Here is a 25,139-nt window from a genome sequence, read left to right as displayed (position 1 = left end):
GTGACCAAATTTTGTGAAACTTGGTGGGTACTTACTTATCCCCCTGGCAATGATGTGGACCAAGTTTGGCATCAATCCATGCAAGCACTGCTGAGAGTAACTCACTTCCTGTTTTAGAGGCCACCCCATTAAAATTCATTGGACAACAGTGGCCATATCCTTTGGCCTAGCAAAATTCTTTATACAACTTTTGCTCAGATGCCTCTCTACATGAAACATACCAAATTTGGTGGTGATTGGATCTATGGTCTAGAACTAGTTTGCAAAAGTAGGTGTTTTGAAAAATTCAAAATGGCGGACAATCCAATATGGCAGATTTTTAAGAAATTGATCCATTCTCCTCAGCATGACCCAGGCAATAAGGTGACACAAAGATCACCATTCTAGGTCAATCAGTTCAGAAGTTATAAGCAAAACTGTGGAATTTGGCCTGTTGGTGGCGCTAGAGCCAATGATGGAATGACACCAAATTTGGTCACTGGATACCTTTTATTGTGCTCTATGAGGGTGCCAAATTTCATCATGATCTATGAAGGGCTTCTATGGTGTACCATTGAAAATGACTTATTCCAAGATGGCCGACAAACAAAATGGCTGACGGCTAGGGGCCATAGTATTCCATTTAGGGCTTGATACTGTGATGATGCACAAGAAGCTTGGGTGAAATATCTGCTTTTGTCTTGGAGTTATGGGTATTTCAATACAATTTTTTATGTTTGTGTGCTATAGCGCCACCGTCTGGCCAAATTTCATGAAACTTGGTGGGGTCCCAGTATTCATCATGTCAATGAATTGCACCAAGTTTGGCATCAATCCAACCAAGCATTGCTGAGATATGCTCACTTCCTGTTTGGAGCCTTCGCCATCAAAATTCATTGGACGACAGTGGCCGCACCCTTTGGCCTAGCAAAATTCTTTTAACAACTTTTCGTCAGGATGGTCTGTAGATGGTGTGTACCAAATTTGGTGGAGATTGGATCAACGGTCTAGGACTAGTTCACAAAAGTAGGTTTTTCGAAAAATTCAAAATGGCGGAAAATCTAGCTGGGCGGAAATTGACGGGGATGGGTGCATTCAACTCGCCATGACCCAAGGATTCAGGGGGGAAAAAAATCACAACTCGAGGTCAAGCGGTTCAAAAGTTATGAGCAAATATGTACCCAAAATGTGCCTTGATTTTTAGCCTGTTGGTGGCGCTCCAGGGGTGCATGGATTGACCCCAAATTGGGTGCCTGGATACCTTGGACTGTCCTCTATCAATGTGCCAAATTTCACAAAAATCCACCAAGGGGTTCTAGGGGCTGCCATAGACTCCCATGGCGGAAACAATAATAATAGTGAAAAATTCTACCAATTACAATAGGGTTCCAGCAGCTTTGCTGCTTGGCCCCTAATAATAATAATAACAGTGAAAAACCGGAATAAAAACAATATGTGCCTGCAGCTTTGCTGCTTGGCCCCTAATAATAGTGAAGAATGCTAACAATTACAATAGGTGCCTGCAGCTTCGCTGCTTGGCCCCTAATAATAATAATAATAATAGTGAAAAATTCTACCAATTACAATAGGGTTCCAGCAGTTTCGCTGCTTGGCCCCTAATAATAATAATCCGAACAAACACAATAGGGTTCCCGCAGCTTCGCTGCTTGGACCCCCTAATAACATGTATAATAACGAAACAATCGAAGACAATAATATAGCCCCACGGTTGAAGAAGGCTAATCAAATAATCACGTCTTGGCGGATGCACGCACATTCAACTTTAGTCTACACACAAACCGACGTTAGATTAACACCAAAATATACATTTATCAACATGACAAAATACCCCAAACCCGCCAAATTTACGAGAGTCTTAATGCCCAGCAAACAACAAAAATAGTTCAAATACGAATAAATTTAATGAAGACTGCATTCAAATTCAAAGTCTGTGACGAAGAAGGAGCAAGAAGCCGCGGTTCAAAAAGGAGCAACCTGCAATCTCACCACTCCGACAAACGAGAAGAAAGGAGAATAATCCACAAGGAAAGTTTATTCCAGTAGCTAAGAATCATGACAGTTTGCAATTAGATGAGCCCGAACACCATGTGAGTGGCACAGCGGAATCGTGCCGGGCCCATAACCCAGAGGTCGATGGATCGAGACCATCCTCTGCTATGAGGTTCAGGGCAGCCGTGGTCCAGAGGTTAGAGAACCGGGCTCATGACCAGGGGATTGCCGGTTTGTTTCCCCAGGATCGACGTCCACGGCTGCGTGCCCTTGAGCAAGGCACTTAACCCTAATTCCCCTCCGGGCGCAAGGAATGCTGCCCACTGCTCCTGCATCTGGTGTGTGTTCACTACTGGTGTGTTGGATGGGTTAAATGCAGAGGACAAATTCACTGCTCACTGTTCACAGTGTGTGTGTGCGATCACAGAGATTTACATTTACACGTCTGACAGTAGCACAAACGGTGTCCCGTAGTGGGCTATAGGCTACAGCCACCGGACTCAAGGTGTCCTGGACAACAATATTTTAATGCTTCAGATTCAGATAAAGATTAATCACTGTCAGGTCAGCAAAGATTTATGTGTGTAGATAAAGCTTAGTATCGTGTCTTTTCGATGACGTTACACCTTGGACTTACTGACAGTGATTAATCTTTTCTGTGGCAAGGCACTGTCATGCAGAATAACCTGAAAACACATTATTATACTAACGAAAACACAAAGTTCAAGTGTCCCTGCGATTCTAAAGACTTGTCTTAAATTAATCCCGTACTGATTTTCAAAATTAAATACACATACATGACTTTTTTTATTTAAAAACAAAAGCGTCACTTTGAGTTTGTAGCTCTGTTACGCAGCCTGGAATACTCCTGGATATGAACCAGGTTTGGGGGTCTGCCTAGAGCTCTTAGTTGCCATGGTGAATAATCCCCTCATCCTGTAAGTCTTTCTGACAGTCTCAATAGGTCTTGCAGGATGCTAGAGAGAGAAAAAAAAAGTGGAGAAGAAAGGAAGATTGATCGGATGTATCCGGGAGTTTGCAGCTCTGTTACACGGCCTGGAATATTCCTGAATATGTACCAGGTTTGGGGGTCTACCTAGAGCCCTTAGCTGCCATTGTGAATAATCCCTTGGGTGTGCTTGCAAGTGAACATTTGCGCGTTACACCTTGGGCCAACAGGTATCCTGCAATTGGTCAAAAGTCTTACTTTGGATTGGTGGAACAATGTCTAGCCCCTGCTCTAAAACCCTTCCCCACTGGTCCATTGTGTGTCCTCAGACATGATTTCATATGGTTTATATTATTATTATTATTATTATTATTATTATTATTATTATTGATGGTGTTGTTTTGTGTTCATAGGTAGATTGTATAGATAGTCTGTCAAACAAAAATGAATTACACAAAATTTATTATAAATAAAGAAAATACAGTATAAATTATAAGGCATATAAATTGACAATTTTATTTTTTTATATATATATATATATATATATATGTGTGTGTGTGTGTGTGTGTGTGTGTGTATAAATATATATATATATATATATATATATATATATATACATATATATATATACACACACACACAAATCAATGTACCACATATATAACATGACATATAACATATATGTACAATACATTAGAACAGACTGTACTGTAATATCATAGTATATAATATAAATACAATATAAATGCTTTTTGGGAACATAAATGAAACACTAAATGTTGAGCATTCCCAGCTTCTGTGGTCTCCATTGTAAATCTACCAACCAACTCGTGCATGGTGATTCACAACATATTTTTGGTCTTCGTCCAGTCTTCTGTAGCACCCGACACAGTGCAGACAACTCTGTGCTAGGCCGGAGGACCCACACTTGCCTTCCATCCAAGATGGCGTGCTTCTCCTCAGAAATCATATCTACTGATGCGGTCTTCCATATGGCAGCCTCTTCCTCAGTTTAAAGAACACTAGCTCTGGCCTTGTGCAGCTGCAAAACACAGTGAAAACAGAAAGTAGATCACTGAAAACAGCAAATGGAGAAAATGTCTAAGAACTACTGGGGAAATTATTATGTTTTGACTTACTCCTCTCTTCCTTTGCCTCATTCGAGCAGCGATCCTGCCCCCCCCCCCTTTGTTCTTTAGATTCCCTTCTTGGTTCATCCTGTAACTGTTTATGACAGTCTCAATAGGTCTTGCAGGATGCTAGAGAGAGAAAAAAGTGGAGAAGAAATGAAGATTGATTAAAAGTTCATTTAGAATTCCAGGTACTTCGCGATGATATGCCAACATAACATGTTGTCTTACCTTGTCTGTGGATCATATCTGTGCGTGTTCTTTCCAGCATTATGCATTCTCCGCAGAGCTTGCTGTAAAAGCAAAATTAATATAAGAGTTAAATTCAACCAAATTAAAGGATGAAGCAGATAAAGAAATGTGAACATATCAGAATGTGCGGCAGTCAAAAACAAAAGCCAGCAGGCTACAGAAATAAACTTACAGAAACAGTTACTTCCCGCTCGTCTTCTTTTCATCCTGTCCAACCGCCGAATAACATTCTCCATGAACGTTTACTGCTGTTCAAACATCTTCTTAAAAATTGCATTTAACGGGAACACCAGTTGTGTGTTTTCGTTCGGACTCAGCATTGGAATAATTGGATATTCCCGGCGCAGGAGTAGCCACTCAACTCCGCTGTCCGTTCGAAAACTCAAGTGTTCTTTTGCAAGCCATCTTCAAAATGCACACTGTCAACAGGATACGGAGTACAACTTCTGTAATCCTTCTGCGACTTGCTTCTCCTACATACAGGCCCTTCCCCAAAGCAAATTTCGCGCTGCAGTTGCACACAATGCTATTGGTTATTGTCACTCTACGCCATGCATGCACAGAAAACTGACTGGACAGGACTCAACCTTAGATTCTGAGAGGGTGGTTTGAAACCGGGCGTGTCCTCGTACTGAGGAGAAACATTCCAACCAAACAAGCAAGGACACAAACATTCAAAGAAACATTCCAAACAAACAACAAAAAAAACCCTCCTGTACCCTGTAAACTTTTATGGTACTTTGATAGGGTGACCAGGCGTACTGCTTTGCATTGTGCTGCACAGCATTTTGACCCTTTGTCCTGCATCCCGCATATTTAGATTATGTCCCGCATTTTTGTTGGTCGTTTGGTTTTTAACTGTCAGAAATCAGAACAAATGGATGCATTCTTTTATCTGCCCAGCACATGAGCCTCTTATGGTGTTGCGGCATAGTTTCTAATCTATTTAATAGTGCTACGTCAAAAGCAGCAAAAATGCAGCATAACCAAGTTTTTTTAAAAGTCTTGCTTTCACCCAATGGCTGAGAAGAGAGCATTGAGGGTGGTCATCGAGAGGCTGTGACCTGTGACTCCTCTGCTAACTTAGAAAAACTTTGAAGGTAAACGCTATCAGCCGACATCATGGCCACAAAGAAAAGAAAAAGATCTTTTATCCCTTCTGACTATGGTACAAATCCAATAGAGATTTTGGTTTGATATAAAGATTTGAATTGAAATTATTTTATTTTGAGCCTTATTTATTCTTATAGTTGGATTTGGTCAGGAGTATAACTTGGAAGACTTGAGCTGCATGATGCCTGCTGCTTTGCTTAAGGATAGTTGCCTTTGATGGGCCTGTAATGGCCAGAGCATATTGGATGTCTATCAATACAAGTTTATACAAGTGTTTCTTATTCAGTTAGATAGATATTGGTAGCGCTGGTAACGTCCCACATTGTCCCACACAAACTTACTATTCATCCCACATTTTGTCTGTTTGCATCTGGTCACCCTATACCTTTGACCCCAAGTAAGGGACAGTTGCATAACCATCAAATATGTAATGAATGAGCCTTTCATTTAGACTTTTTTAAATTGTGTTTTCAGTTTGTTTTTGTATGCTCCATTTGAAGAGTCAGTCTTAATTTAGTTGCACGACAGCGCAGTGACATTAAAGGCTGTGGGCCTACCACTGCTGTATTATAGACCATGCAACACCTAACAAGTTTGTGCGGTTATCAAAGTATAGCCTAAATATTACATCTAGGCAATCCGATAGAAAGTTATGGTGAGGAAAGGGGGCAGGCTTCTGTACCCAGTCCCACCTAGACCGCTGACTGTTATTAGCATTGGAAAGGCCAAGCCATCAGCTAATGACTGTGGTCATGCGGATGTCTGAAGACCTCCGTCTAACAGCTGTATTCGGACATTTGTGGGAGTCTGCAGGTCCGCATAACAAAGTTTTGCATGTATCCAAATACCTCCGGCAAACAGCAGGTTTGGCGTGAGTTTACTTTGTCTGGATATTTCCAGATACATCACTTTTCACGCAGTGACCCCTGGCATGACTATTCTAGAAGTAGCTAACTCTCATGCTCATGCAATTAACTGGCTTCTACTGCTGTTATCACATGACACGCTGCGTGGATCGGATCACATTTTTTCTTCCCTCCGATATCCGATCCGGCGTTCTGGGCCAGTATCCGCCCGATACTGTGGATCAGATCAGGACAGCCCTATAATTAATATATGCAATGGAAGAGGTGTGAAAACATTCATAATTAATATATGCAAAAGAAGAGGTGTGGAACTATTCATAATTAGAGAGAAAAAAATAGGTTTAACCAGGCGTGCAGCAGAAGTTCAAAGTCACTGAGGTTTTTTTGTTTGTTTTTTAGAATATCTAAATTACAAAGACATGCTTTTTCTTTCTTTCTTTCTTAGAGTACCTAAACTATGAAGACACTAAGTTCTCCAAGAGCCGTGGTGTAGGGGTGTTTGGGGACATGGCCAAGGACACAGGGATCCCGTCAGACATATGGCGATTCTACCTGCTCTACGTCAGACCTGAGGGTCAGGATTCAGCCTTCTCCTGGGCTGACATGGCCCTGAAAAACAACTCTGAGCTACTCAACAACCTGGGCAACTTCATTAACAGGTTAGCTCCTTGGGCTGATCTCAGGCCTCATGGCCTCTGGCCTCACTGTAGAAGAGTGTAGAAGAGATTGACACAAGTTTGATGTCAGGAGGAGTTTGTTCTGATGTGTTATTTGTTTTAGTGTGATGTCAGAGAGCTGCTAAAGAGCTTTGAAAACATAATAATTCTAATAACAAAGACCTCAGTGTGTGGTAAGGCACGTTGTTAGCAGTGAAACGCATTTTTGAAACAATATGTATATGATGGAGGATCTAACACAATGAAATGTAAATGTAGAAATGAGTTACAGCATTGAAAATGGAGGTATGGAGTAAATTTGCAGTTCTCTCTCTCTCTCCCTCTCTCTCTCTCTTTCAGAGCAGGAATGTTTGTGAATAAATTCTTTGAGGGTCATGTGCCTCAGATAGTTCTGCAGGAGGAAGACAAGAATCTGATAGCCCAAGTGGACTGGGAGCTCAAACAATATGTGCAGTTGCTGGACAAAGTCAAGTAATAAAACATCTGTGCTGACAATACTACTCACACACACGGACAGACACATTTGTTGAAGTTGTTGGCAAGCTCTCCATAGGTCATACCAGTTTTAATTATGTCTGTCAGTCAATGTGCATAATTAACCATAAACCTATTGTCACTCACCCAGTCTGAGCAGGTCCTCTATTCACTATAATCTCCTTGTGGTTGAGTCACATGCAGACCAGTCTGTGTATTTGTTTAGGTTTGCTTCACATTGAAAAGGAATGGTAGTTTGACCAGTTTGCATATTTCACATGAAAACCAGATGGCCTTTGAGTTAGAAGTACAGATGCTTTTCATTGCTGCAGTTGTATAGATGGCAAGACAGTACAGTCTTTTAGGTTAAGAATAGGAACATTCCTCCTCATCTCTACTGGTGCTAACACATGGTGTTCTTAGTCAGTTCAGCCCTGTGTGCACAAACATACACATAAGTACTGAGTTCTGACTTTATTTTCGAATTAATTTATGTGTTAACTTGGTTTTCATTTATACGTTTTTGTCTCATTTTGTTTTATTTATGTGTTTATTTATTCTTTTGGTAGTCTCAGTCATGTCATGGCAGAGTGACTTTTTGTGAATTGCTCTCCTAGAATCCGTGATGCTTTGAAGTGCATCCTTAACATCTCTCGCCATGGCAACCAGTACATCCAGGTCAACGAGCCCTGGAAGAAGATCAGAGGAGGGGACAATGATAGGTGAGTAAACCTCTGTCATTCTCAGTCCCTCTTTAAAACCAGTTTCAGTGCCTGCTATAGTTTACAATTACCCCCAACCAGAAGTGGGTAGAGCAAGCAAAAACTGTCAAGTAAAAGTATTGTTACTTTATAATAATAATTACTCAAGTCGTGAGTAACTTCTTATGATTATTTATTACATCTATAATGTATTAAATTCAAATGTATTAGCATATTAGTTAAAGGACGCACTACGAAAATATCAGCAGTGCAATAGACATTCATTACAAACAAATAAAAAGGTATGTGTGCAGGGTTGTAGCCAAGAATTCTGAGCCCCCATGCTCCATTACCGAGGTTAAGATTAAGAACCTTTTTGAGTTTATTTCATAACATAAAGCAACCAGCAAGAACGTTTCTCTGCTGTTGTTTATTCGGGGACATTAGAATACGTAATGGAGAATGTTGCTACTACTCTGTCACTAGAGACAGAGACATCCGAAGTCTCTTCTCCGTCCTTGAGATGAGTGCTGTAGCAACACTCTTCTCTGTTTCATACGAAGCTCAGTTAGCAAACGCTAGCTCCCTGCATGTTCTCTCTTTATCCAATAATGCTACCGTGTTAACAATGTGTGTAAGTACTGTATACCAGTGGAGGGATGTGGTTTATTTAAAACAGTGAGCCAAACATAGTCATATAAAAGCGTATCAAAGCAGTCTACGTCGAAGAAGCTGTGCGCGTGTGAATAAAAATAATTTAATAAATTAAGTAAAAGCAAGGTTGGGACGGTTACTTTAAAAATGTATTCCAATACAATTAGTAATTACCTGTTTAAAAAATGTAGTCAGTAACCTAATCCAAGTATCACAATATTAAAGTAATGTAACTTGATTACTTTCCGTTACTTTTGGATTACCCCAATACCAAAATAAAGAGAAAAGAAATATCAATAAGATCACTTTTAATTAAGTGTAAGACAACAGAACAGTGTAACCTTAGAAAACAAAATCTGAAAAAGTTCAAGTATGGGCCTACAAAACAATATAGTTTAGAAAGCAGAAATAAAATCTGCTCCTTTCACAAGAAACAGAATATGCTCTTTTTTTTTTTTAGTTTACTACATGGATTAAGAGCACCCACAGTTTTTTAACAAATCAGGTGTCCACCTACTGAATTAAAAAAAAAGAAGAAGAACGATGGAAAATGAAAACTATAAAGCAAATTCAGGCAGAACGCCTACCGATTCCAAATTAAAGTACAGACCTACAGTTTAAGACAACAGAGCATAGTTTACAATGCAAAAAGAACATTTGCTGCTTTCAAAAATGCAGTTTAGTGTGTAGGCACCATTTGGAAAACCCAAAGACTAGATATATGTGCATCCCAACTGTAGGCCTACATTCAATCAAAACCTAGCTTTGGGCAAAACTCTCTCTTGTAACGAAGAAGGAGGACTTGCTCCATGTGGTCATCGGACATTCTGCTACGAGATGAGGTAAGTACATTTCCTCCATAACTGGACGTTCAACTGGAGCACTAGAGGGCAGTGTAGTATTGTACTTTATGAAGAGCTGCTTAACCAAGGGAAATGCATGTAGGGAATCCATGCTCTTCACATTATCATCGAGGAACCGCCAAACCTCTTGCTCCGCTGTGCTTTTATCAACCCTGTTTGTCTTCCCAAACACAAAAAAATCCTCATCTGATCCATCAATCTCAGAGCTGATTATTTCAGCTGCAGGTGCTCTGAATTCCAAAGATGTTGCCTCCTTAACTACTGTTTTGAACATATCCTCTTTCCTCTCCGGAGGGAGCCAACGCAAGCAAAATTTTGGCATGGTGGTCGTCGCCATTTTTGTACCATGGCTGCTCAGCACGGCACCGAAGCAACTGTCAAGTGCCTCAAGGACTGCAGTACTGATGTTTGCTGTGTAGGTCACATGTGGCAATTTGTCAAAGAGCTTAGACTTGAGGCTTAAGATTGTTGGGATGAGGAACCCAAGATAGCAGTTTTTCTCCCCCTGTAGAAGATCAATGGATTGAGCAAGAGGCTGTGGCACAGCTACATATTCCCTGAGAAAAGTTATCTCATGAGGGTGAAACCTGGTCACTCCGAGCCTTCCACAGATGTCATCCAGCTGATCTTCTGTAAGTCCAATCAGTTTGGCAATGGCCATATATTCAGAACTCCATCCTGTGACACATGGAACAGAAACCCTCATGTTAGCAATATCTTGCACTGCCTCTGCAGCTGTGCCTTATTCCAGTGTGCCTTATTCCATATGGAAGCACACTTTCCTACTGTGCTTCGGTACACTTTTCGGGATAGCCCTTTTGATTCTGCTTTATCCACCTCATTGGTGGCAATTGGATTGAGCCTGTGTGCTGTACATCTTTGATGAGGGGGAAAGAAAAAATGAAACTCCTCATCTTCCTCCATCTCCAGAACTGTATCCATATCCAAGAATCTTTCCATCATCTCGTCTGGTGCTGTCTCCTCAGTTGTTTCAAATTCACAGAAAGCCTTAACAAAGTTATTCCCATTGTCTGTAACTGTGACCCTTACTTTGTTTTGTACTTTGTACTCTGCATGTATTTCACAGATTTTTGCAGCAAGGACATTGAAAGTATGTGGTCCTTTCACTTGTGCACAAGCCAATGCGGCAGACTTCCTTTCTCTCCTGAGTGCTCTCCTCAATCAATGGCATGTCATACCAAAGAAACTTGTGTTATGTGCAGTCCACAAGTCTGCTGTTGTCCACACATTTTTCACTTTCTGAATTGTTGCAGTCAAGGTTTCTTTCATGACAGCCAATTCCCTCTCAATATGCTGGACTAGTGTCTCTCTGCACATGACTGTTTTGTCACCACTGATTCCCTCTACAGGCTTTTAGAATGAAGGCTGCTTAACCAAGGAGAAAGACTGATCATCAGTCACAAACTAATAATAATAATAATAATAATAATAATAATAATAATAATGATAATAATAATAACAATATTAGTAACACTCATTGAACAGTTGAAATCAACACACCGCCATGTTGGCAGGAAAAGCTGAGCAAAAATGAATGGCGCCAGCTTATATTTCAAGCTGTCGGAGTTCACTGTGCACTTTAATTCCAAGGACATTGAACGCTATATTGCAAAACTTTAAACATTACTGTAAATATAACAATATACTAATACTCTATAGCCTTCTATATGCTTAACAGTAATGCCCCGGGGAAATTTCACAAGTATTGAGACAGCCGGAGCGGACAACGTTCCAGACCTGAAGTATCCAGACATTTACAATTACTTGATCAACGTTCCCTCGTCCTACGCTGGAGATTCTTTGAAAACCTACAGAAGCCTGGAGAAGTACACATGGACGAAATCTGGACTCGTGATGAATATTCAGCTTCGGAGTCCACCGGCTAAAAATTGATTTGTAGTCACTGGAAGGGTAACGTTAGCATAAGCAACGGGCAGTGTAATGTAGCTAATCGATGTGGTAAATCGAAGATACGGATTATCTTAACGCTACATACAAGTTGGCACGCTGATTACATTACATTAGCCAACTTGTATGTAGTGTTAAACTAGTCTGTATCTTCAATTTACCACAGAGATTACATTACACTGCCTGTTGCTTATGGTAACGTTAACTAAAATAAAGTGGCGCTTACCCTTTCCTTTCAGTGACGGCAAAGCAATTTTTAGCCGATACTTTTTTCAGTATCCATAAAAAGCACCCCGGGGGCATTATAAGGGTCAGTACTGTTTCATCTACAAAATTTTGCAATATAGCGCTCAATGTCCTTATCATTAAAGTGGGTGGTGAACTCTAACTGTACGTTCACACTGAGAGCGGCGAGAGCGTCAAGGTGACCGGAAGTCACTCATTTTCTGTGTGAGCCAGCGGTGAAGAGCAGCGTGGCGAGGAGCGGCACAGTGAGGGCGGTTTAAGCGTCACAATAAAATTGAAGTTTGGTTAACTTTATGGTAATGAGCTATGACGCAGTTCAGCGGCAACCAGTCGGAATTTAGAAGTGCTACCCACTAGAGAATTCTGAAGAACACAATCGTGTAAACCTTTGTTCCCACCTAACATGTAATTTAGTTCCCAGCACAACGGAGGACAGTTTGATCATAGCCGTTGCGGGTTGAAATGTTGAAATTTGACTTGGTATGGTTAGCATGTTAGCACTTAGCATCACCGCAAAAGTCACACCACACAAATGGCTTATAATTAGTTTATTTCGTTAGTTTATTTTGTTACCAAACTTGTCATTGTAATTGTTCATTTCTTTCCTTAATTGATCAATTTCTCAGCTTCACATTTAAAAGATTTCACACAGAGTTAACTTATACCCTCCTTGTGGTCAGTTAGCATATATCGGTCTACACGTTTGTTCGCCTTTCAGCCCCTACAGGTTTGCATGACCAAGCATTCCGAACGAACTTGTACCCGCCTATTTCATCAACATCAGAGCGTCCACAATGTTCGATAGCGTTGTTGGCAGGGTGGCTTAAGTGAATTTTGACGCTCTCACCGCTCTCAGTGTGAACGTACAGTAATGGCTTTAAATCTACGCTAGCCCATTCATTTTTGCTCACGCTTTCCTGCCAACATGGTGGTAGATACAAAAGAGTCACATGATGTCCGGAGCTCTATACTGTGTTGCCAGAGTTTCTGAACACATTTAAGTTAGGCTAAGCTTACCTATGATGTGCAGTAGGTTAGATGTACATACAGTAGTATTGACAGGTTAGCTAGCTAACTAACGTTAACTTTAGCTAACTGGATTTCTGTGTAGAGGTTGGTCTTACCTGTAAATATTTCTTTAAATTAGATGTGGAGTCTTTGGATGATGACAGCATTTTCACAGCTGGAAGGCATTGCGCTGCTACTGTCATGTTGTTCCCCTTTTCTGCTTTAAAGACAAAATAAGGGTGAAATTTCCACCCAGCAAAAGCATTTTTTTCACCCGAGGCCATTATAATGAATTGGCAACTCTGTGGTTTCAATCAAGACAAGTGGTGTTGTGAGACTGATAAAGTGTTGTAATGTGTGCACATGTGCATGGTACTATGTCGTTCTTTATTTTAAAATGTGTTTTAAAATTGTAATCCTGCTAATAATGTATCGGTAATCTGATTATGTCTTTTTTCTGTAACTTTAACGGAATACAGTTACCTTTTCTGGTATCCTAATTATGTGACGCCGTTGCATGTATTCCGCTACTGCCCAAGCCTGAGTAAAAGTAGCGAGAAGTGTGTAATCTACGCAATGGAGTATACATACAATTTTTAAATGGTAAATGTATTCGAGGAAGAGTGAAAAGTATTGTTCACTAAAACTACTCCTATAAGTACAATTTATTGGAAAAAGTTGCTTAAGTACATTGTAACAGTTTAGGTCTGTATACCTCGGTTGAGTCAGCTTTAGGAAGTTGACAGTTAAAAACGCAGAGCCACACTGATATTAGGATTTCCAGTGTGCGTCTTTTATTTACTCACGCAAACAAAAATAAAGAGAGGCAGCACGTAACCTAAACGTTACCGGAGTTGAAAAGGTAAAAAGAAAAAGAGAAGAAAGGGGTGGTATTACAAAAGGTATTTTCTGTCGCACGTGTGTTGCTTAATTGGCTTAAAGAGAGAGCCCCTCGGTCTGGACCTCTGTTTGACCCTGCTGAGGTCTGACCTCTGCTGCCATGCTGTAATCCACAGGGAAAGAGCTGGTACAGTAACCGGTGTGGCTGTAAACGTGGCATCTCTGCTGTCTGCTATGTTACAACCCTACATGCCCAGCGTCAGCAAAACCATCCGACATCAGCTACAGGCACCACTTTCATGTGCCAGTGCCATGATGCAAGGAGCAGGCAGCTTCATCTGCTCTCTGCCCCCTGGGCACAGCATTGGCACGGTGAGTGAAATGAAGAGATGGTTAGACCTGTGGGCTTTTTTTTCATACCTAAGCTCACTATACCAGGGTGTGTCACTATAAAAAATAATTCTCGAACGCAGATCAGTGGAATTAGAAGAGTACTTTTGGTCCTGACCATGAATAATAGAAAATAAGAGATCAAACATTATCAGTGGATTATTAATTATAATTATATAATGTATATGCAATATAATTTTTATTCTGAATGTAGTATGACTCAATTCATAAGCCAATAAAATTTTGTCAGGTCCTGAGGCAGAGCAAAGCTTTGTGTGACCTGAAAAAGGTCTATTAGCGTACTTTTAAAAAAACGACACACAATTGACACCTGGCCTATTTTGGCATCATAGCTTGTTTGGAACTCTTTAGCTCTAGAGATGATGTAGCTTAAATTCACTTTGAATATCTAAGTATTGCATTTTAATATATTACCTTTTGAGAGGCATACAGTTTTTGTATAAGTTTGAAAAATGGTGTGTATACAAACATTGTCATGAATAATGGTAGTTATTTGTTATTTTGTCACACTTTTTCTCTTTTCCAGGTTAGTCCATTGTTCCAGAAACTGGAAGCTGATCAGATAGAGGCTTTGAAGAAGAGGTTTGGGGGGCAGGAGGTCAGTGAATGGGTTATCACCTGACACAATTAAAAAATAGGAAAGAGTTTGAGCGTAACAGATAAAGACACTCAATGTACAGTGAAAAAGCTTTTATACCAGAGGCCCAGGAGAATAATAGCGACACACAGTTGGCAGTTTTTACCAGGAGAATAATAGTGGCATACAGTAGGCATTTTTACCAGGGAGTTGAATACCCATCTGAACAGTTAATACTCAACTACCAGCTTTTATCTGATGACCAAGACATTTGAGTAGCAACTTTAAGTTAGGCATTACCTCCCTGTGTCTGCATGGGTTTCCTCTTGGAGCCCCAGTTTCCTCCCACAGTCCAAAGACATGCAAGTCAGGCGAACTGGGGATATTAAAAACCACCACCTAGGTGTGAATGAGTACTTGAATGTGTTTGTGTGTCTGCCCTGTGATGGACTGGTGACCTGTCCAGGGTGTTTCCCTGCCTTTTGCCCAGTGAATGCTGGGATAGGCTCCAGCACCCCCCGCGACCCTAATTAGGAGGAGCGGTTTAGAGAATGAGTGAGAGTGAGTTAGTGAGTTCAAACACTTTTATGCTTACTACATGACACACTCACTATGGTTACGGTTAGCATTGGGGTTAGAGGCTTGTGACGTCTCATCTCAGGGGCCATGTTTTATGTTGAAGTGGGTGTGTCATGTAGTAAAGTGGGTGTATCTTATAGTCTGTGAAACTGCAAATAGACCCTCCTCATTTTTGGTGCTTCCCGAATTACTGAGCATGGGTGTTGCAGACTGGAGTTCTGCACTTTCGGACTTCCGCTGCAAATCGGGAGGCGCCCAAAATCAGGCAGCGACAGTAACCCTACATTCACACTGGGATCAGCAAGAGCGTAAAAGCGGCCGAAAGTCATTCATTTTCTATGTAAACCGGTGTCTCTCGGTGGCGAGCAGCAGCACAACTGTTGGCGGCACATCTTTGGAAGTGTGGACATCAGAATAAAGTTGAAGTCTGGGCAACTTAATGTTAATGAGCTATGGCGCGGTTCGGCAGCAACCAATCGAAATTTAGAAGTGCTCCACTCTAGAGAAGTCTAGACAACACAACTGTGTGAACTTTTGTTCCCACCAAATGTTAGTTCCCTAGCACAGCGGAGGAGGGATTGATAATTGCCATGGCGGGTTTTCCCATTATTTATGACGTGTCCCTGTTTGCGTACAGGGACCAAAAAACAAAAACAAAGCATGGACGAAGTTGTCTGAATTTCATGGTGTTCCAGGTGAGTTGGTGAAATTTGACTCAGCATCATCACAAATCACGCCACACAAAGGGCTTTTAATTCGTTTTTTTCGTTATTTATTTTGTTACCAAACATGTAATTATAATTGTTCATCTCTTTCCTTCATCAATTGATTTCTCATCTTCACAATTCATGAAGTTAACTTATACCCCACTTGTGGTCAGTCAGCACAAAGATATGGTCAACATGTTTGTTTGCTTTGTGCCCCCTTTAAAAAAAGTTTGCAAGACTTTCCAAACAAGCATTCTGCCTACTTCATCTACATCAGAACATCCACAGCGTTCAACAGCGTTGTTGGCAGGGCAGCTGGAGCAAATATTGACGCTCTCGTTGCTCCTGGTGTGAACGTAGGGTAAAGGAGGTCTTTCACAAAGAAAAAATTGACCCACTTAAGTTCATTTTGGTGCAACTTCCTCAGAATCTGCCATACTTACACAGTAAAGAAACAGCTTCCAAAGGGCAATGATTATACAACTTAAAGAATACATGTATCAGCTTCACATAAAAAGGGTGGGAAAGAGTCTTCATTTAAACAGAGTCCAGGTTTACAGACAGAATTAGTGAGTTGCGGGGTAAATGGTACTGAAAAGTACCGCGGTACTAGCGTTTTGAAAACGTTCCAATATGAGAATTTTGAGAAAAAATGGTTGTGGTGTGTGTGACTTTACGGGAAACAAGCCTGACTGTTTTTAATGTAAATCACAGCCAATGTCAAGCGAGTTGAGAGCAGTCACAGAGAGGGAGAAGGACTTTCTCGTTTTGTCCTGAGGTTTTAGATTTAAAGAGGTTAGATTTAACAAGATGCCAGCAGCAGCCCAAGCAACACCTAAACTCAGTGACAAAGAGGAGCCTGATGTGAAATATGGACACACATCTGTTTTAAAGAAAACACAGCAGCACTGCTGGGCGCCTTGCAAAGAGAGGCAACACGTCAAACCTGGCCATAAATCTGTCAGACAAACCTCTCGAGTATTTTTTTTAATAAATTCAGAGATACACAGCTTATAGCTGATTACTAGTTAACTCCACTGCCCATGAAAGAAAAATAGAGTGATCAAAAAATAGTAGCAATGTTCAAATTCAAACATACATATTTGCCCAACAGTGGAATTGTTGTCCACGACGTTGTATGTAAACAAGTGTTTGATGAGATTGTCAGTCAACTGCGGGGAGAGTATTCAGCCATGCATATGCTTAACTGTGTAATAATAATAATAATAAATACATACATTTAAAAATCTGGTCTCGCAAGATTACATCCCACATGGTTCAGGAATGTGACATTTCATAACACATTTACTTTATCTTCTGATGTTTCCTTATGATAATTCACTTTTATTTACAGTTCCTTTGCTTGTATAGCATTCTGTGAATTGTTACTGACTCACTGATCTGTATCAATTTTTTCAGCCTTTTACAGTTGTACATGGTTATACCATACTCCCACTGAACTCAATCAGTATACTGTTTTGAATTTTATTGGAACTAGTTTTAAATCCAGTCTCACATTAGATGCTTTCTCATTGATTTTAGCCTGAGAGGAGGAGCCAGAGTGAAGCAGTGGTGAAACCCACGGGCTCTACCTTGACAGACAAGGCCAGTACCGGTACTGATCCGGAAAGGGCAAAGCAGCTGACTGTGGCCGTGGCAGAACAGGTCAGAGCAGTAGACTGCTTATGTCTCATCAGAATGACCAGTAAACATGTCATTCATTTGTCATTCAACCTGATCCTGACATGACTGATGCATGGTGGTCTTGTTGCCAGGGTGATAAAGTACGGACACTGAAGGCTCAGAAAGCGGATAAGGCCGTGATCGGTGAGGAAGTCACCAAACTACTGGAGCTGAAAAAACAGCTGGCAGTGGCTGAAGGGAAGGATCCATCTCCAAAGAAAAGCAAATAGAAGTGATGCAGACGAAACTAAATAGGAGATCACTGGACTAGTGAAGGGAAGAGTTTTTCTCAACATTTCTGAGTAATGGGATCAATATTTCTATAGGACTGTCAGGCGGAGTGTAAAAGTCTGCATATATTTAAAATCCTAAAAGCTTTGTTACTGTGGGGCTTCAGCAGGCCATTGGGTTCGGGTGGTACTGTACAAAAATTAATCAGCTAAAATCAGTGCAGACACTCTAACAATATAAACCATGATATTTTCCAAATATACTTTTTCTTACATTATGTACTATGTGGTCATCACATTCTTTGTTGTTCATTAACTTCAGCTACAAGGATTGCAGAAAAAAAAAATCATTAAGACTTTTTTTTAAGAAAGTTATCTTTTAACCCAGCTGAGACTCCATATGACATACATAAAGTGAAATAAAGAAAACAAGCCGCAGACAATCATCTGAAATTTTTTTATAATAAATGAAGGTTTTCCACACAATCTGGTAAGTAAATAATAAATGAAATTGGCTAATTACTAAGAAAGTAATTCAGCATGCATGATCTATTAGACAATATACAAACTACGGTATATGTTGGGAACACACAACTAGCAGTATTTCATTTTATACTGTATGTTACAAGTTAATATAAAAATAATGTGGTTTTGAGTTTCACATTTTCTAGCGTCAACACTTAATGTTGAGTATTAAAACAAAATTATTTTTAAAACCAAAATGGTGCACTAGTAACCTAACCGATCTCTAGACTTTCATCTACACGCATCATGGCTGTTGCATTTTCATCTTCTTTAAAAAGCAAGACAGACATTCTTTTTCACACACACAGATACAGCAGAACTGTCCTGAGCTTCAGATATACTGTTTTAAAGCCCTTTGATGAACATGTAAGAATTGGAACAGGTGAGTGGGTAACAATGAAACACACTTTTCTGTGCATGTCTTAAGCTGAGTATACTAAAGAGACAGCATTTGTTCTTGTGAAGAAAACGTGGAGATGCTGGTCTCACTTATTATAACTACACAAACCCAACAGGCCAACACACCCAAGTTCTCTGCTCTCCTCTCCAGCTGTGGCTTTCTCTGATGCAAACACACTTTGTGTTGAAAGACAAGAGGGGTGAACAAAGTCTTAAACAAGTATTATGTCTCACTGAAGGAAAGATCTGGTAATAAACCAGCAGACAACCTAATACAGTGGTAAATAATTATAAATTGTTTGATTATTTCAAATAACAAAACTGTATTTTTTCCTGACAAGAGTCTACCCCTCTGCTTTCAGTGGCTTTAACAGATTTTCTTTTTTGTGCTCTTTTTCTCGCCTCCTTTACTCCATCTATGTTCTATCTTTTCCAAACTTGCAGTGATGGCTAGATTTCATCCCTAGGTACCAATGTCCAACTTTCTGTCTCTTACTCACCTCCCCTCTCCCTCTTCATCACACTCTTCCAATCCTTTCTCACTTCCTGGTGTTGACCAGTCTCTCTATCAATGCCCTACGTGTTCTCTGAACCTCCTCTCCCAACCTCTCAATCTCTGCCTTCAGTCGTTCATTCTGATCTGTCAGTTCCTGCACTTTCCTCTCGTTCTCCTGCTCCCTCTCTTTCCTGCTTTTCTTTGCTGATGTGGGGGACAATGATGCACTTCCCCTCTCGCCCACCCTCTTGCGTTTGCCCAGCCGGGATGACACATAGGCAGGCGGGGAGGAGGGAGGGGAGCAGTTGAGAGAGGGAGACTGTGAGGCTGAAGATGACGAGCAGGAGGAGTCGGGCACGGTGGGGAGCTCCTCCTCACTGGCGGCAGGAGAAGGGGGTTGATAGGTCTGGTGGTGGTAATAGCTTCCGCTCACTGTGATGGTTCCCGTCTCCACCAAACCCAGGCCTCCCTCACTCAACAGCTCAAAGAACTCCGGGGGCAACAGGTCTCCCCCAGAGCTTTCCACTTCCCCCCCACTCCGTCTCTCCTCCTGTGTCGGGGAGCTCAGACAGGAGACAGGAGTCTGAGTGGGCAACTGTAGAGGAGGGTCCTCGTGCACTCGTTGCACTCCCTCGCCCCAAACCGGCCCATCCGTCAACCATGTGAAAGAGCAACTCTCAAGAACATCAAGAAACTCTGGTTCCTTCTGCAAAGGGAAAAAGACTTTTCAAGAACAAATCAGAGATGGATCCATTTTTTTATACAGTGTACAAAACAGTAAGTGGTGGATTCAAAATTTTAGCACAATAAGAATTCTCTGATGAAAAATTTAGGAGACATTAAAAAAGTAGAAGACACCGACCTCAGAGCAAGGCGGGGCACGAGCATGCTTGGCCCCACCTGCGTCAGAGCCCAGTATATCCTGCAGGTCTTCATACCACGCCTCCAACTCTGCACCACACAGCGGGCCCACTCCAGGAGGGTAGGGTGGGGGCAGGTGCAGCCACTCTGCAGTCATCTCACCCACACAGTCACAACACGCAGACTTTCTTCCACACGGTACACAACTGACCTGCCGTTTCATGACCAGCATGGGAAAAATGAAAAGTCTCTAAACCACTGGCAGTACAGAGAACTGTTGGCTGTTAACACTTTACAGAAATGTTAACCAAACATATGCTAATCCTGAAGAGTTTCAAAACTTGTGTAACTTCTGAGCCTGCTCTCCCCATTAGCATGACTGTCTACTAGAGAGTGCCAAATATAAGATGTACAGGATAAGGAGGACACATAGTGGCGAAAGTTATGTACTGCAAAGACTACAGCTGTTTGCATGTATGAAACGTCAGATCACAGTTCTATCTCAGTACCAATGAAGAATGAAAAAAATACACAAAAGATCATGCTCACCTTAAAGAAGTTTCTTTTTAATCAAGTCTGACTGTGAGCTGTTGGCGATAACTTGTCCCAACAATTCTAAAATAATAATAGTTAGAATTAGTCAAGTTCACACTGAACTTTTATGCAATTTCTAAAATGTTTCCATTACAGTAAGTGCCATTAGATGAAACCTTGATCAATTTTTAAGTGGGCAAGTCCAAAAATATGCAAGTCATAACTAACTGAATTAAAATGCTATTTAAACGTCTTTATTGTGTTAGGAAAATGACAGAAAATTTATGTTTGCCTGATAACCTTGCATGCAGGATGACCAAGGCTATCGAACTGAATTGTAATTTCTGTGCAAAGTTCCTGGTGGCTCATTTAACGTTGTCGCGGAGCATGGAATAATTTGATGACACTCTGACAAATTTCAGGTCATTGCTTTTCATGTAAACAAAGAGTGCTCACGGGCGCCTCCTGCAGTAGTCTGGGATTACAGACACTGTCTCAACATAAAGCCTGTTTTTCGATCCGTTCACTTGAGGACCCAGATGCTAGTGCGTTAAAGTGAAACTAACGTTCAGGATCCCGCGCCTCGACACACACACACACACTGCAGTGACATAATACGACGTATAGTGTTATGGTTTCAAATAATTTATGAGCATTTAATGAAGGTCAGTAAACGATCATTTGAGCATAGCCCTTTAATTCTTAAATATGACTGTCATATTCCGAGGAGTTCATACTTCCATTCAGTTTTCGAGTTCCATCACTCTTCCTTCAAAGTAGGTACAGTGAAGATACTGACAGAGCTCGAACAAAAAATTAGAAGCACACAGAGATGGTACTGCGGGCTAAACAGCCATCAGCATTTAGGTCATCTGTGTTGTCGTTTTCACATAAAGCTTATAAAATCAGTATGAAATATGTTTAACACCAATTGTGAAATCCCAGGTCATTTGGGTAATGCTTCGGATAATCTGTCAGACAGCCAATTACGTCATGGAATCAAAGAAAAAGACCGAGAGCACAAAGGACGACACGAGATCAGTAGCGGAGAGTGGATGAGTTAATATTTTAATACGCAAGTCATCAATTTCTCCAAAATGATAAAAAATTTTTCCTATTTGGTTTTCTTTTGCCAAAAAGCTTAGAGACGGCAATCCACCCAAATTTTGGAGCACCGGGAACACTATCTTCGTATTTGAAAACGTCGTATTTTGTGAGGCTAGGTTTGTTTCCATTTGCGTAACGACGACCGTTGTCAGTGATGTCAAATTACAGAGTACAATATGAGGCTTCAAGTCAAATAAGTACATATTATCCTTAGACCTCTTTGGCAAGACACAAAAGATCATGTAATCAAAAAAATCACCGGCATTCAAATTAAGAATAGCAACTGTCTTCTCCCAAAACGGACATGGGAAACTTGCCAAAGCATGTGCATTCCTGTCGTCAGAAAAGGGAAAACCGGACCTCGTCGTCACTTTGTCGTTCCAAAAGGCGTCACAACGATAAAAGTTCCGTAAAATGGAAACTTACCCTTTTTCTTTTATTATTTCGTTTTCTCGACTGTCTTGGATTCGGTATGTATTTCTGTTGCGATTGGTGACAGCTCATGTTAACCATCGTTCAGTTGAAGTCGCCAAGAATGGTTCTCGGAAACTCCCGGGGATCTTTATATACGAGGACGCCAACCTAACTCTAGGGGAGAGGATTTCACTCACAACCGAACAGCAATTAATAGGAGGGCCTGAAGACGGTCGCGTACGTTATCCAATCACAAACAGTAGATTGAGTTCTTTTGCTTAGTAACATCCAATATGAAGTCGTTTATGGTATGAACGGGCGGGGATAGATGACTTTGCTAGTTGTCCCACTCTGGATAGTTTGTGTGATCAGAGAACTGTGATGTAGTCATAAGACAGCTAGGACGAATTTGGGGCGTATGGGAGTCACATGAAAGGAATGATGCAATCGTTGGCAACTGGTTTCTAGCTGGAGATAAGACCAACAGAAAGCGAACATGTTTTATTTAACAGTCTTTGGTTAAAACTAAAACTAGACAAAATATCTAGTCGCTAGGAAAGTATTTCCTCTATTTTGCTTGCGTTCGCAATGTATCACATAACAGTAGCTAATTTAGTGTTTACTTAGTTCTCATGAGATACGTTAAAGTTTGTTACGGCATCGTTTGGTTCGACTATTTCGTTGTTGTTTTCATAAAAAAAAATTAGCCCTTAGTTTCCACTGTCGGCCATCGCTGTTGCCCTGAATGATCGGAACTAATTTCAATGGGGACCAAAAACTCGAGCAAAAAATTACACATGGTATCCTGGGTACCAGTAACCCAAAATTACCCATCTCTCTACCTCTGTCTCTCTCGCTCACTCACTCTGGGTGTGGGTGGGTGGATGTGAGGCAAAATAAATGTATATGATATGAAATAAGCAAACAAAATAATGATTTCATATTTTTATTTGTTTCTGATACAGACAATCCCTTAACCTAGTGAGCTACAGTGTAATCATTGTCTCATACTTGTGAACTTGGTAGACAACAGAATAAAGTAATCACCATCTCATATCGTTTCTGTCTGGGGGAGATTCTATTTGTCTATATTTATTACACCTAAATAATAACAGTAGTATAACATAACAGAGCATAACAGAGCAAAATGTGAATGTCTCAGTGACTCTTTGATGATACACACCGTTTGACAGTTCATCTGTTCATATGACATTTGTAGATCATCTCATATTCGTTTCTTTGTGTGACCACCACCGCTTTCCCATTACTGTTGTCAACTACTTTGCGCACAACAGCTGAGTGCCTCCACATGCATGCCATAAACGCGGAGTTTAATGCCTAGCAACAGCGCAAAAGCAATGCTCGCAGCGTTAGCGAATAGAAATCACAAGTACTGTTTCCATGAACTGGGACAGCTTGAGAGGACTTGGTATTATCGCGTCACAAATTGGCGGCTGTTGCTGAGTGTTGAGCTCACTATCTCCCTTGCCCTAATGGTTATCACCTTTGTTCGTCGATTCCTATTGGCAGGATTTAACTGCAGTCGTGTTTAGTTATTGAGTATCCATAGCAGTCTCACAATGTAGCGTGTTTTGTTAGGGTATGCATTACTCTCTGATAATTAAGTAGGTTTGATATTATACGTAAATGATGATCAGAGTCTGTTTTTAAGTTGTTGTCTTTTTTTCAGCAGAAATGTAAATGATATAGTAAACTAATTGCCAGTTGTAAAAGCAAACCTATGAGATCATTGCGAATTTAATTACGTTGTTTGTCTTTAGGCCAGTTCCTGGTTTTCCAGAAGAATCTTTTGCCCAAAATGAGTTTGTCAAGTGTTTGTCAAAGCCTGATTAACCGAAGAAGCTCTTGAAAATCACTATACCTTTAAGAAAGTGCAGCATCATTAGGAGAGGGGGAAAATACCATCTGTTGAGTTTTAAGTTAACATAGCTGTTGATGTAACCTGGAAACTGTGTCATCACTTGATGTAGAATGTCACCAGATTTTGTGGTCTTATGTTCTTATCTTATGTTTATCATTACAGTTTATCATTACAACACCAAATAAGAGTGGATGAGATAGGCATATGAGCTGTAGAGATGTAGCCTAGGGAAATGTGTACTGTTTTGTGGTTTGTCACATCAGAACATTCATTAACATTAGCTGTAAATAAATGTAAACCTGTGAAGTATCATCCCAGGCATCTTTTGTCTTTATTGTAAGAGAGCCATTAAGCCATTAAACCTCTTCAACAACTTTGTTTCATTTTTTCACGGTCTTGTCCAAGATTCCATGTCCCTTTAGCCAAAAAATTAGGCTTACTCATTTAGCATGCTTCTACTTCTCTGATTGACTTCCTTTCTTTCTTTCTTTCTTTCTTTCTTTCTTTCTTTCTTTCTTTCTTTCTTTCTTTCTTTCTTCTCTTCACGACTTACCTTGCTCAAAATCTCACCAAACTTGGCTGGGATGTCAGTTAGGGCTGTGGATAGGATGCATAAAAAACCCCCACATCAGCCCCTTGGTTGGCACCGCTGTACCACATGGATTACGTAAAGGTTTTAAAAGTTAAAGGTTCCCATGCATTCCCATATCTGTAAAAAGAATCTGTGTGGATTTTTTTTTAATAGATATGCACCTTTTCATGAGCTACGACTTCACTTATACCACCCATTGCTGATCCATGTCAACTCTCTACCATTTTGAACTGTATGAAAACTCAACCTTTTCAAACTCCTCCTTGATGATGTGCTCAATTCACACCCAATTTTGTCAGTATGATGTACCAACAATCCATACACTGAATTGCAAAGGAAAATTATGTCAAACAAGAAGTCAGCAATACATCATGTGTTTTTTTCATGCAAGGCTACACAAACAGGAAATAATGAACAACATCTAGTTTAGACCAAACTTCATGTTCAAGTC

The 25,139-nt window shown here is 40.6% G+C and overlaps 2 protein-coding genes across 2 annotated transcripts in view; one reads left to right on the top strand and one right to left on the bottom strand.

Annotated features, from left to right (window-relative positions):
* mars1 (methionyl-tRNA synthetase 1) overlaps positions 1 to 18,297 on the top strand; it is a 38,266-nt gene extending 19,969 nt beyond the window's left edge. Inside the window, exons 15-21 of the mRNA XM_030776241.1 lie at positions 6,745 to 6,958; positions 7,316 to 7,447; positions 8,068 to 8,172; positions 13,868 to 14,063; positions 14,629 to 14,700; positions 17,508 to 17,630; positions 17,741 to 18,297. Of these exons, the coding sequence (XP_030632101.1) occupies positions 6,745 to 6,958; positions 7,316 to 7,447; positions 8,068 to 8,172; positions 13,868 to 14,063; positions 14,629 to 14,700; positions 17,508 to 17,630; positions 17,741 to 17,878 (980 nt within the window). The 3' untranslated portion in view covers positions 17,879 to 18,297. The remainder of the gene's footprint in view (positions 1 to 6,744; positions 6,959 to 7,315; positions 7,448 to 8,067; positions 8,173 to 13,867; positions 14,064 to 14,628; positions 14,701 to 17,507; positions 17,631 to 17,740) is intronic.
* A 15-nt stretch (positions 18,298 to 18,312) lies between these two features.
* On the bottom strand, positions 18,313 to 22,323 carry ddit3 (DNA-damage-inducible transcript 3). Its single transcript, XM_030776242.1, has 4 exons — positions 22,227 to 22,323; positions 20,709 to 20,774; positions 20,161 to 20,370; positions 18,313 to 20,004 (listed from the first exon to the last, which is right to left on the bottom strand). The coding sequence occupies exons 3-4, from the start codon at positions 20,314 to 20,316 to the stop codon at positions 19,342 to 19,344; spliced, it is 819 nt and encodes a 272-aa protein (XP_030632102.1). The 5' UTR covers positions 20,317 to 20,370; positions 20,709 to 20,774; positions 22,227 to 22,323; the 3' UTR covers positions 18,313 to 19,341.
* Positions 22,324 to 25,139: the final 2,816 nt, after the last annotated feature.

The sequence above is a fragment of the Chanos chanos genome, chromosome 6 (assembly GCF_902362185.1).
Source record: "Chanos chanos chromosome 6, fChaCha1.1, whole genome shotgun sequence".
NCBI lineage: Eukaryota > Metazoa > Chordata > Actinopteri > Gonorynchiformes > Chanidae > Chanos > Chanos chanos.
The sequence above is the reverse complement of the archived record's forward strand: the minus strand, read 5'-3'. Positions and strand labels throughout refer to the sequence as shown.

Bases quoted from the DNA above. Each gene is read 5' to 3' on its own strand.
- ddit3 (XM_030776242.1), bottom strand. From the start codon at position 20,316: ATGACTGCAGAGTGGCTGCACCTGCCCCCACCCTACCCTCCTGGAGTG. The intron at 20,005-20,160 runs GTCGGTGTCTTC...TTCCCTTTGCAG, and splicing joins GTGCCCCGCCTTGCTCTGAG to AAGGAACCAGAGTTTCTTGA.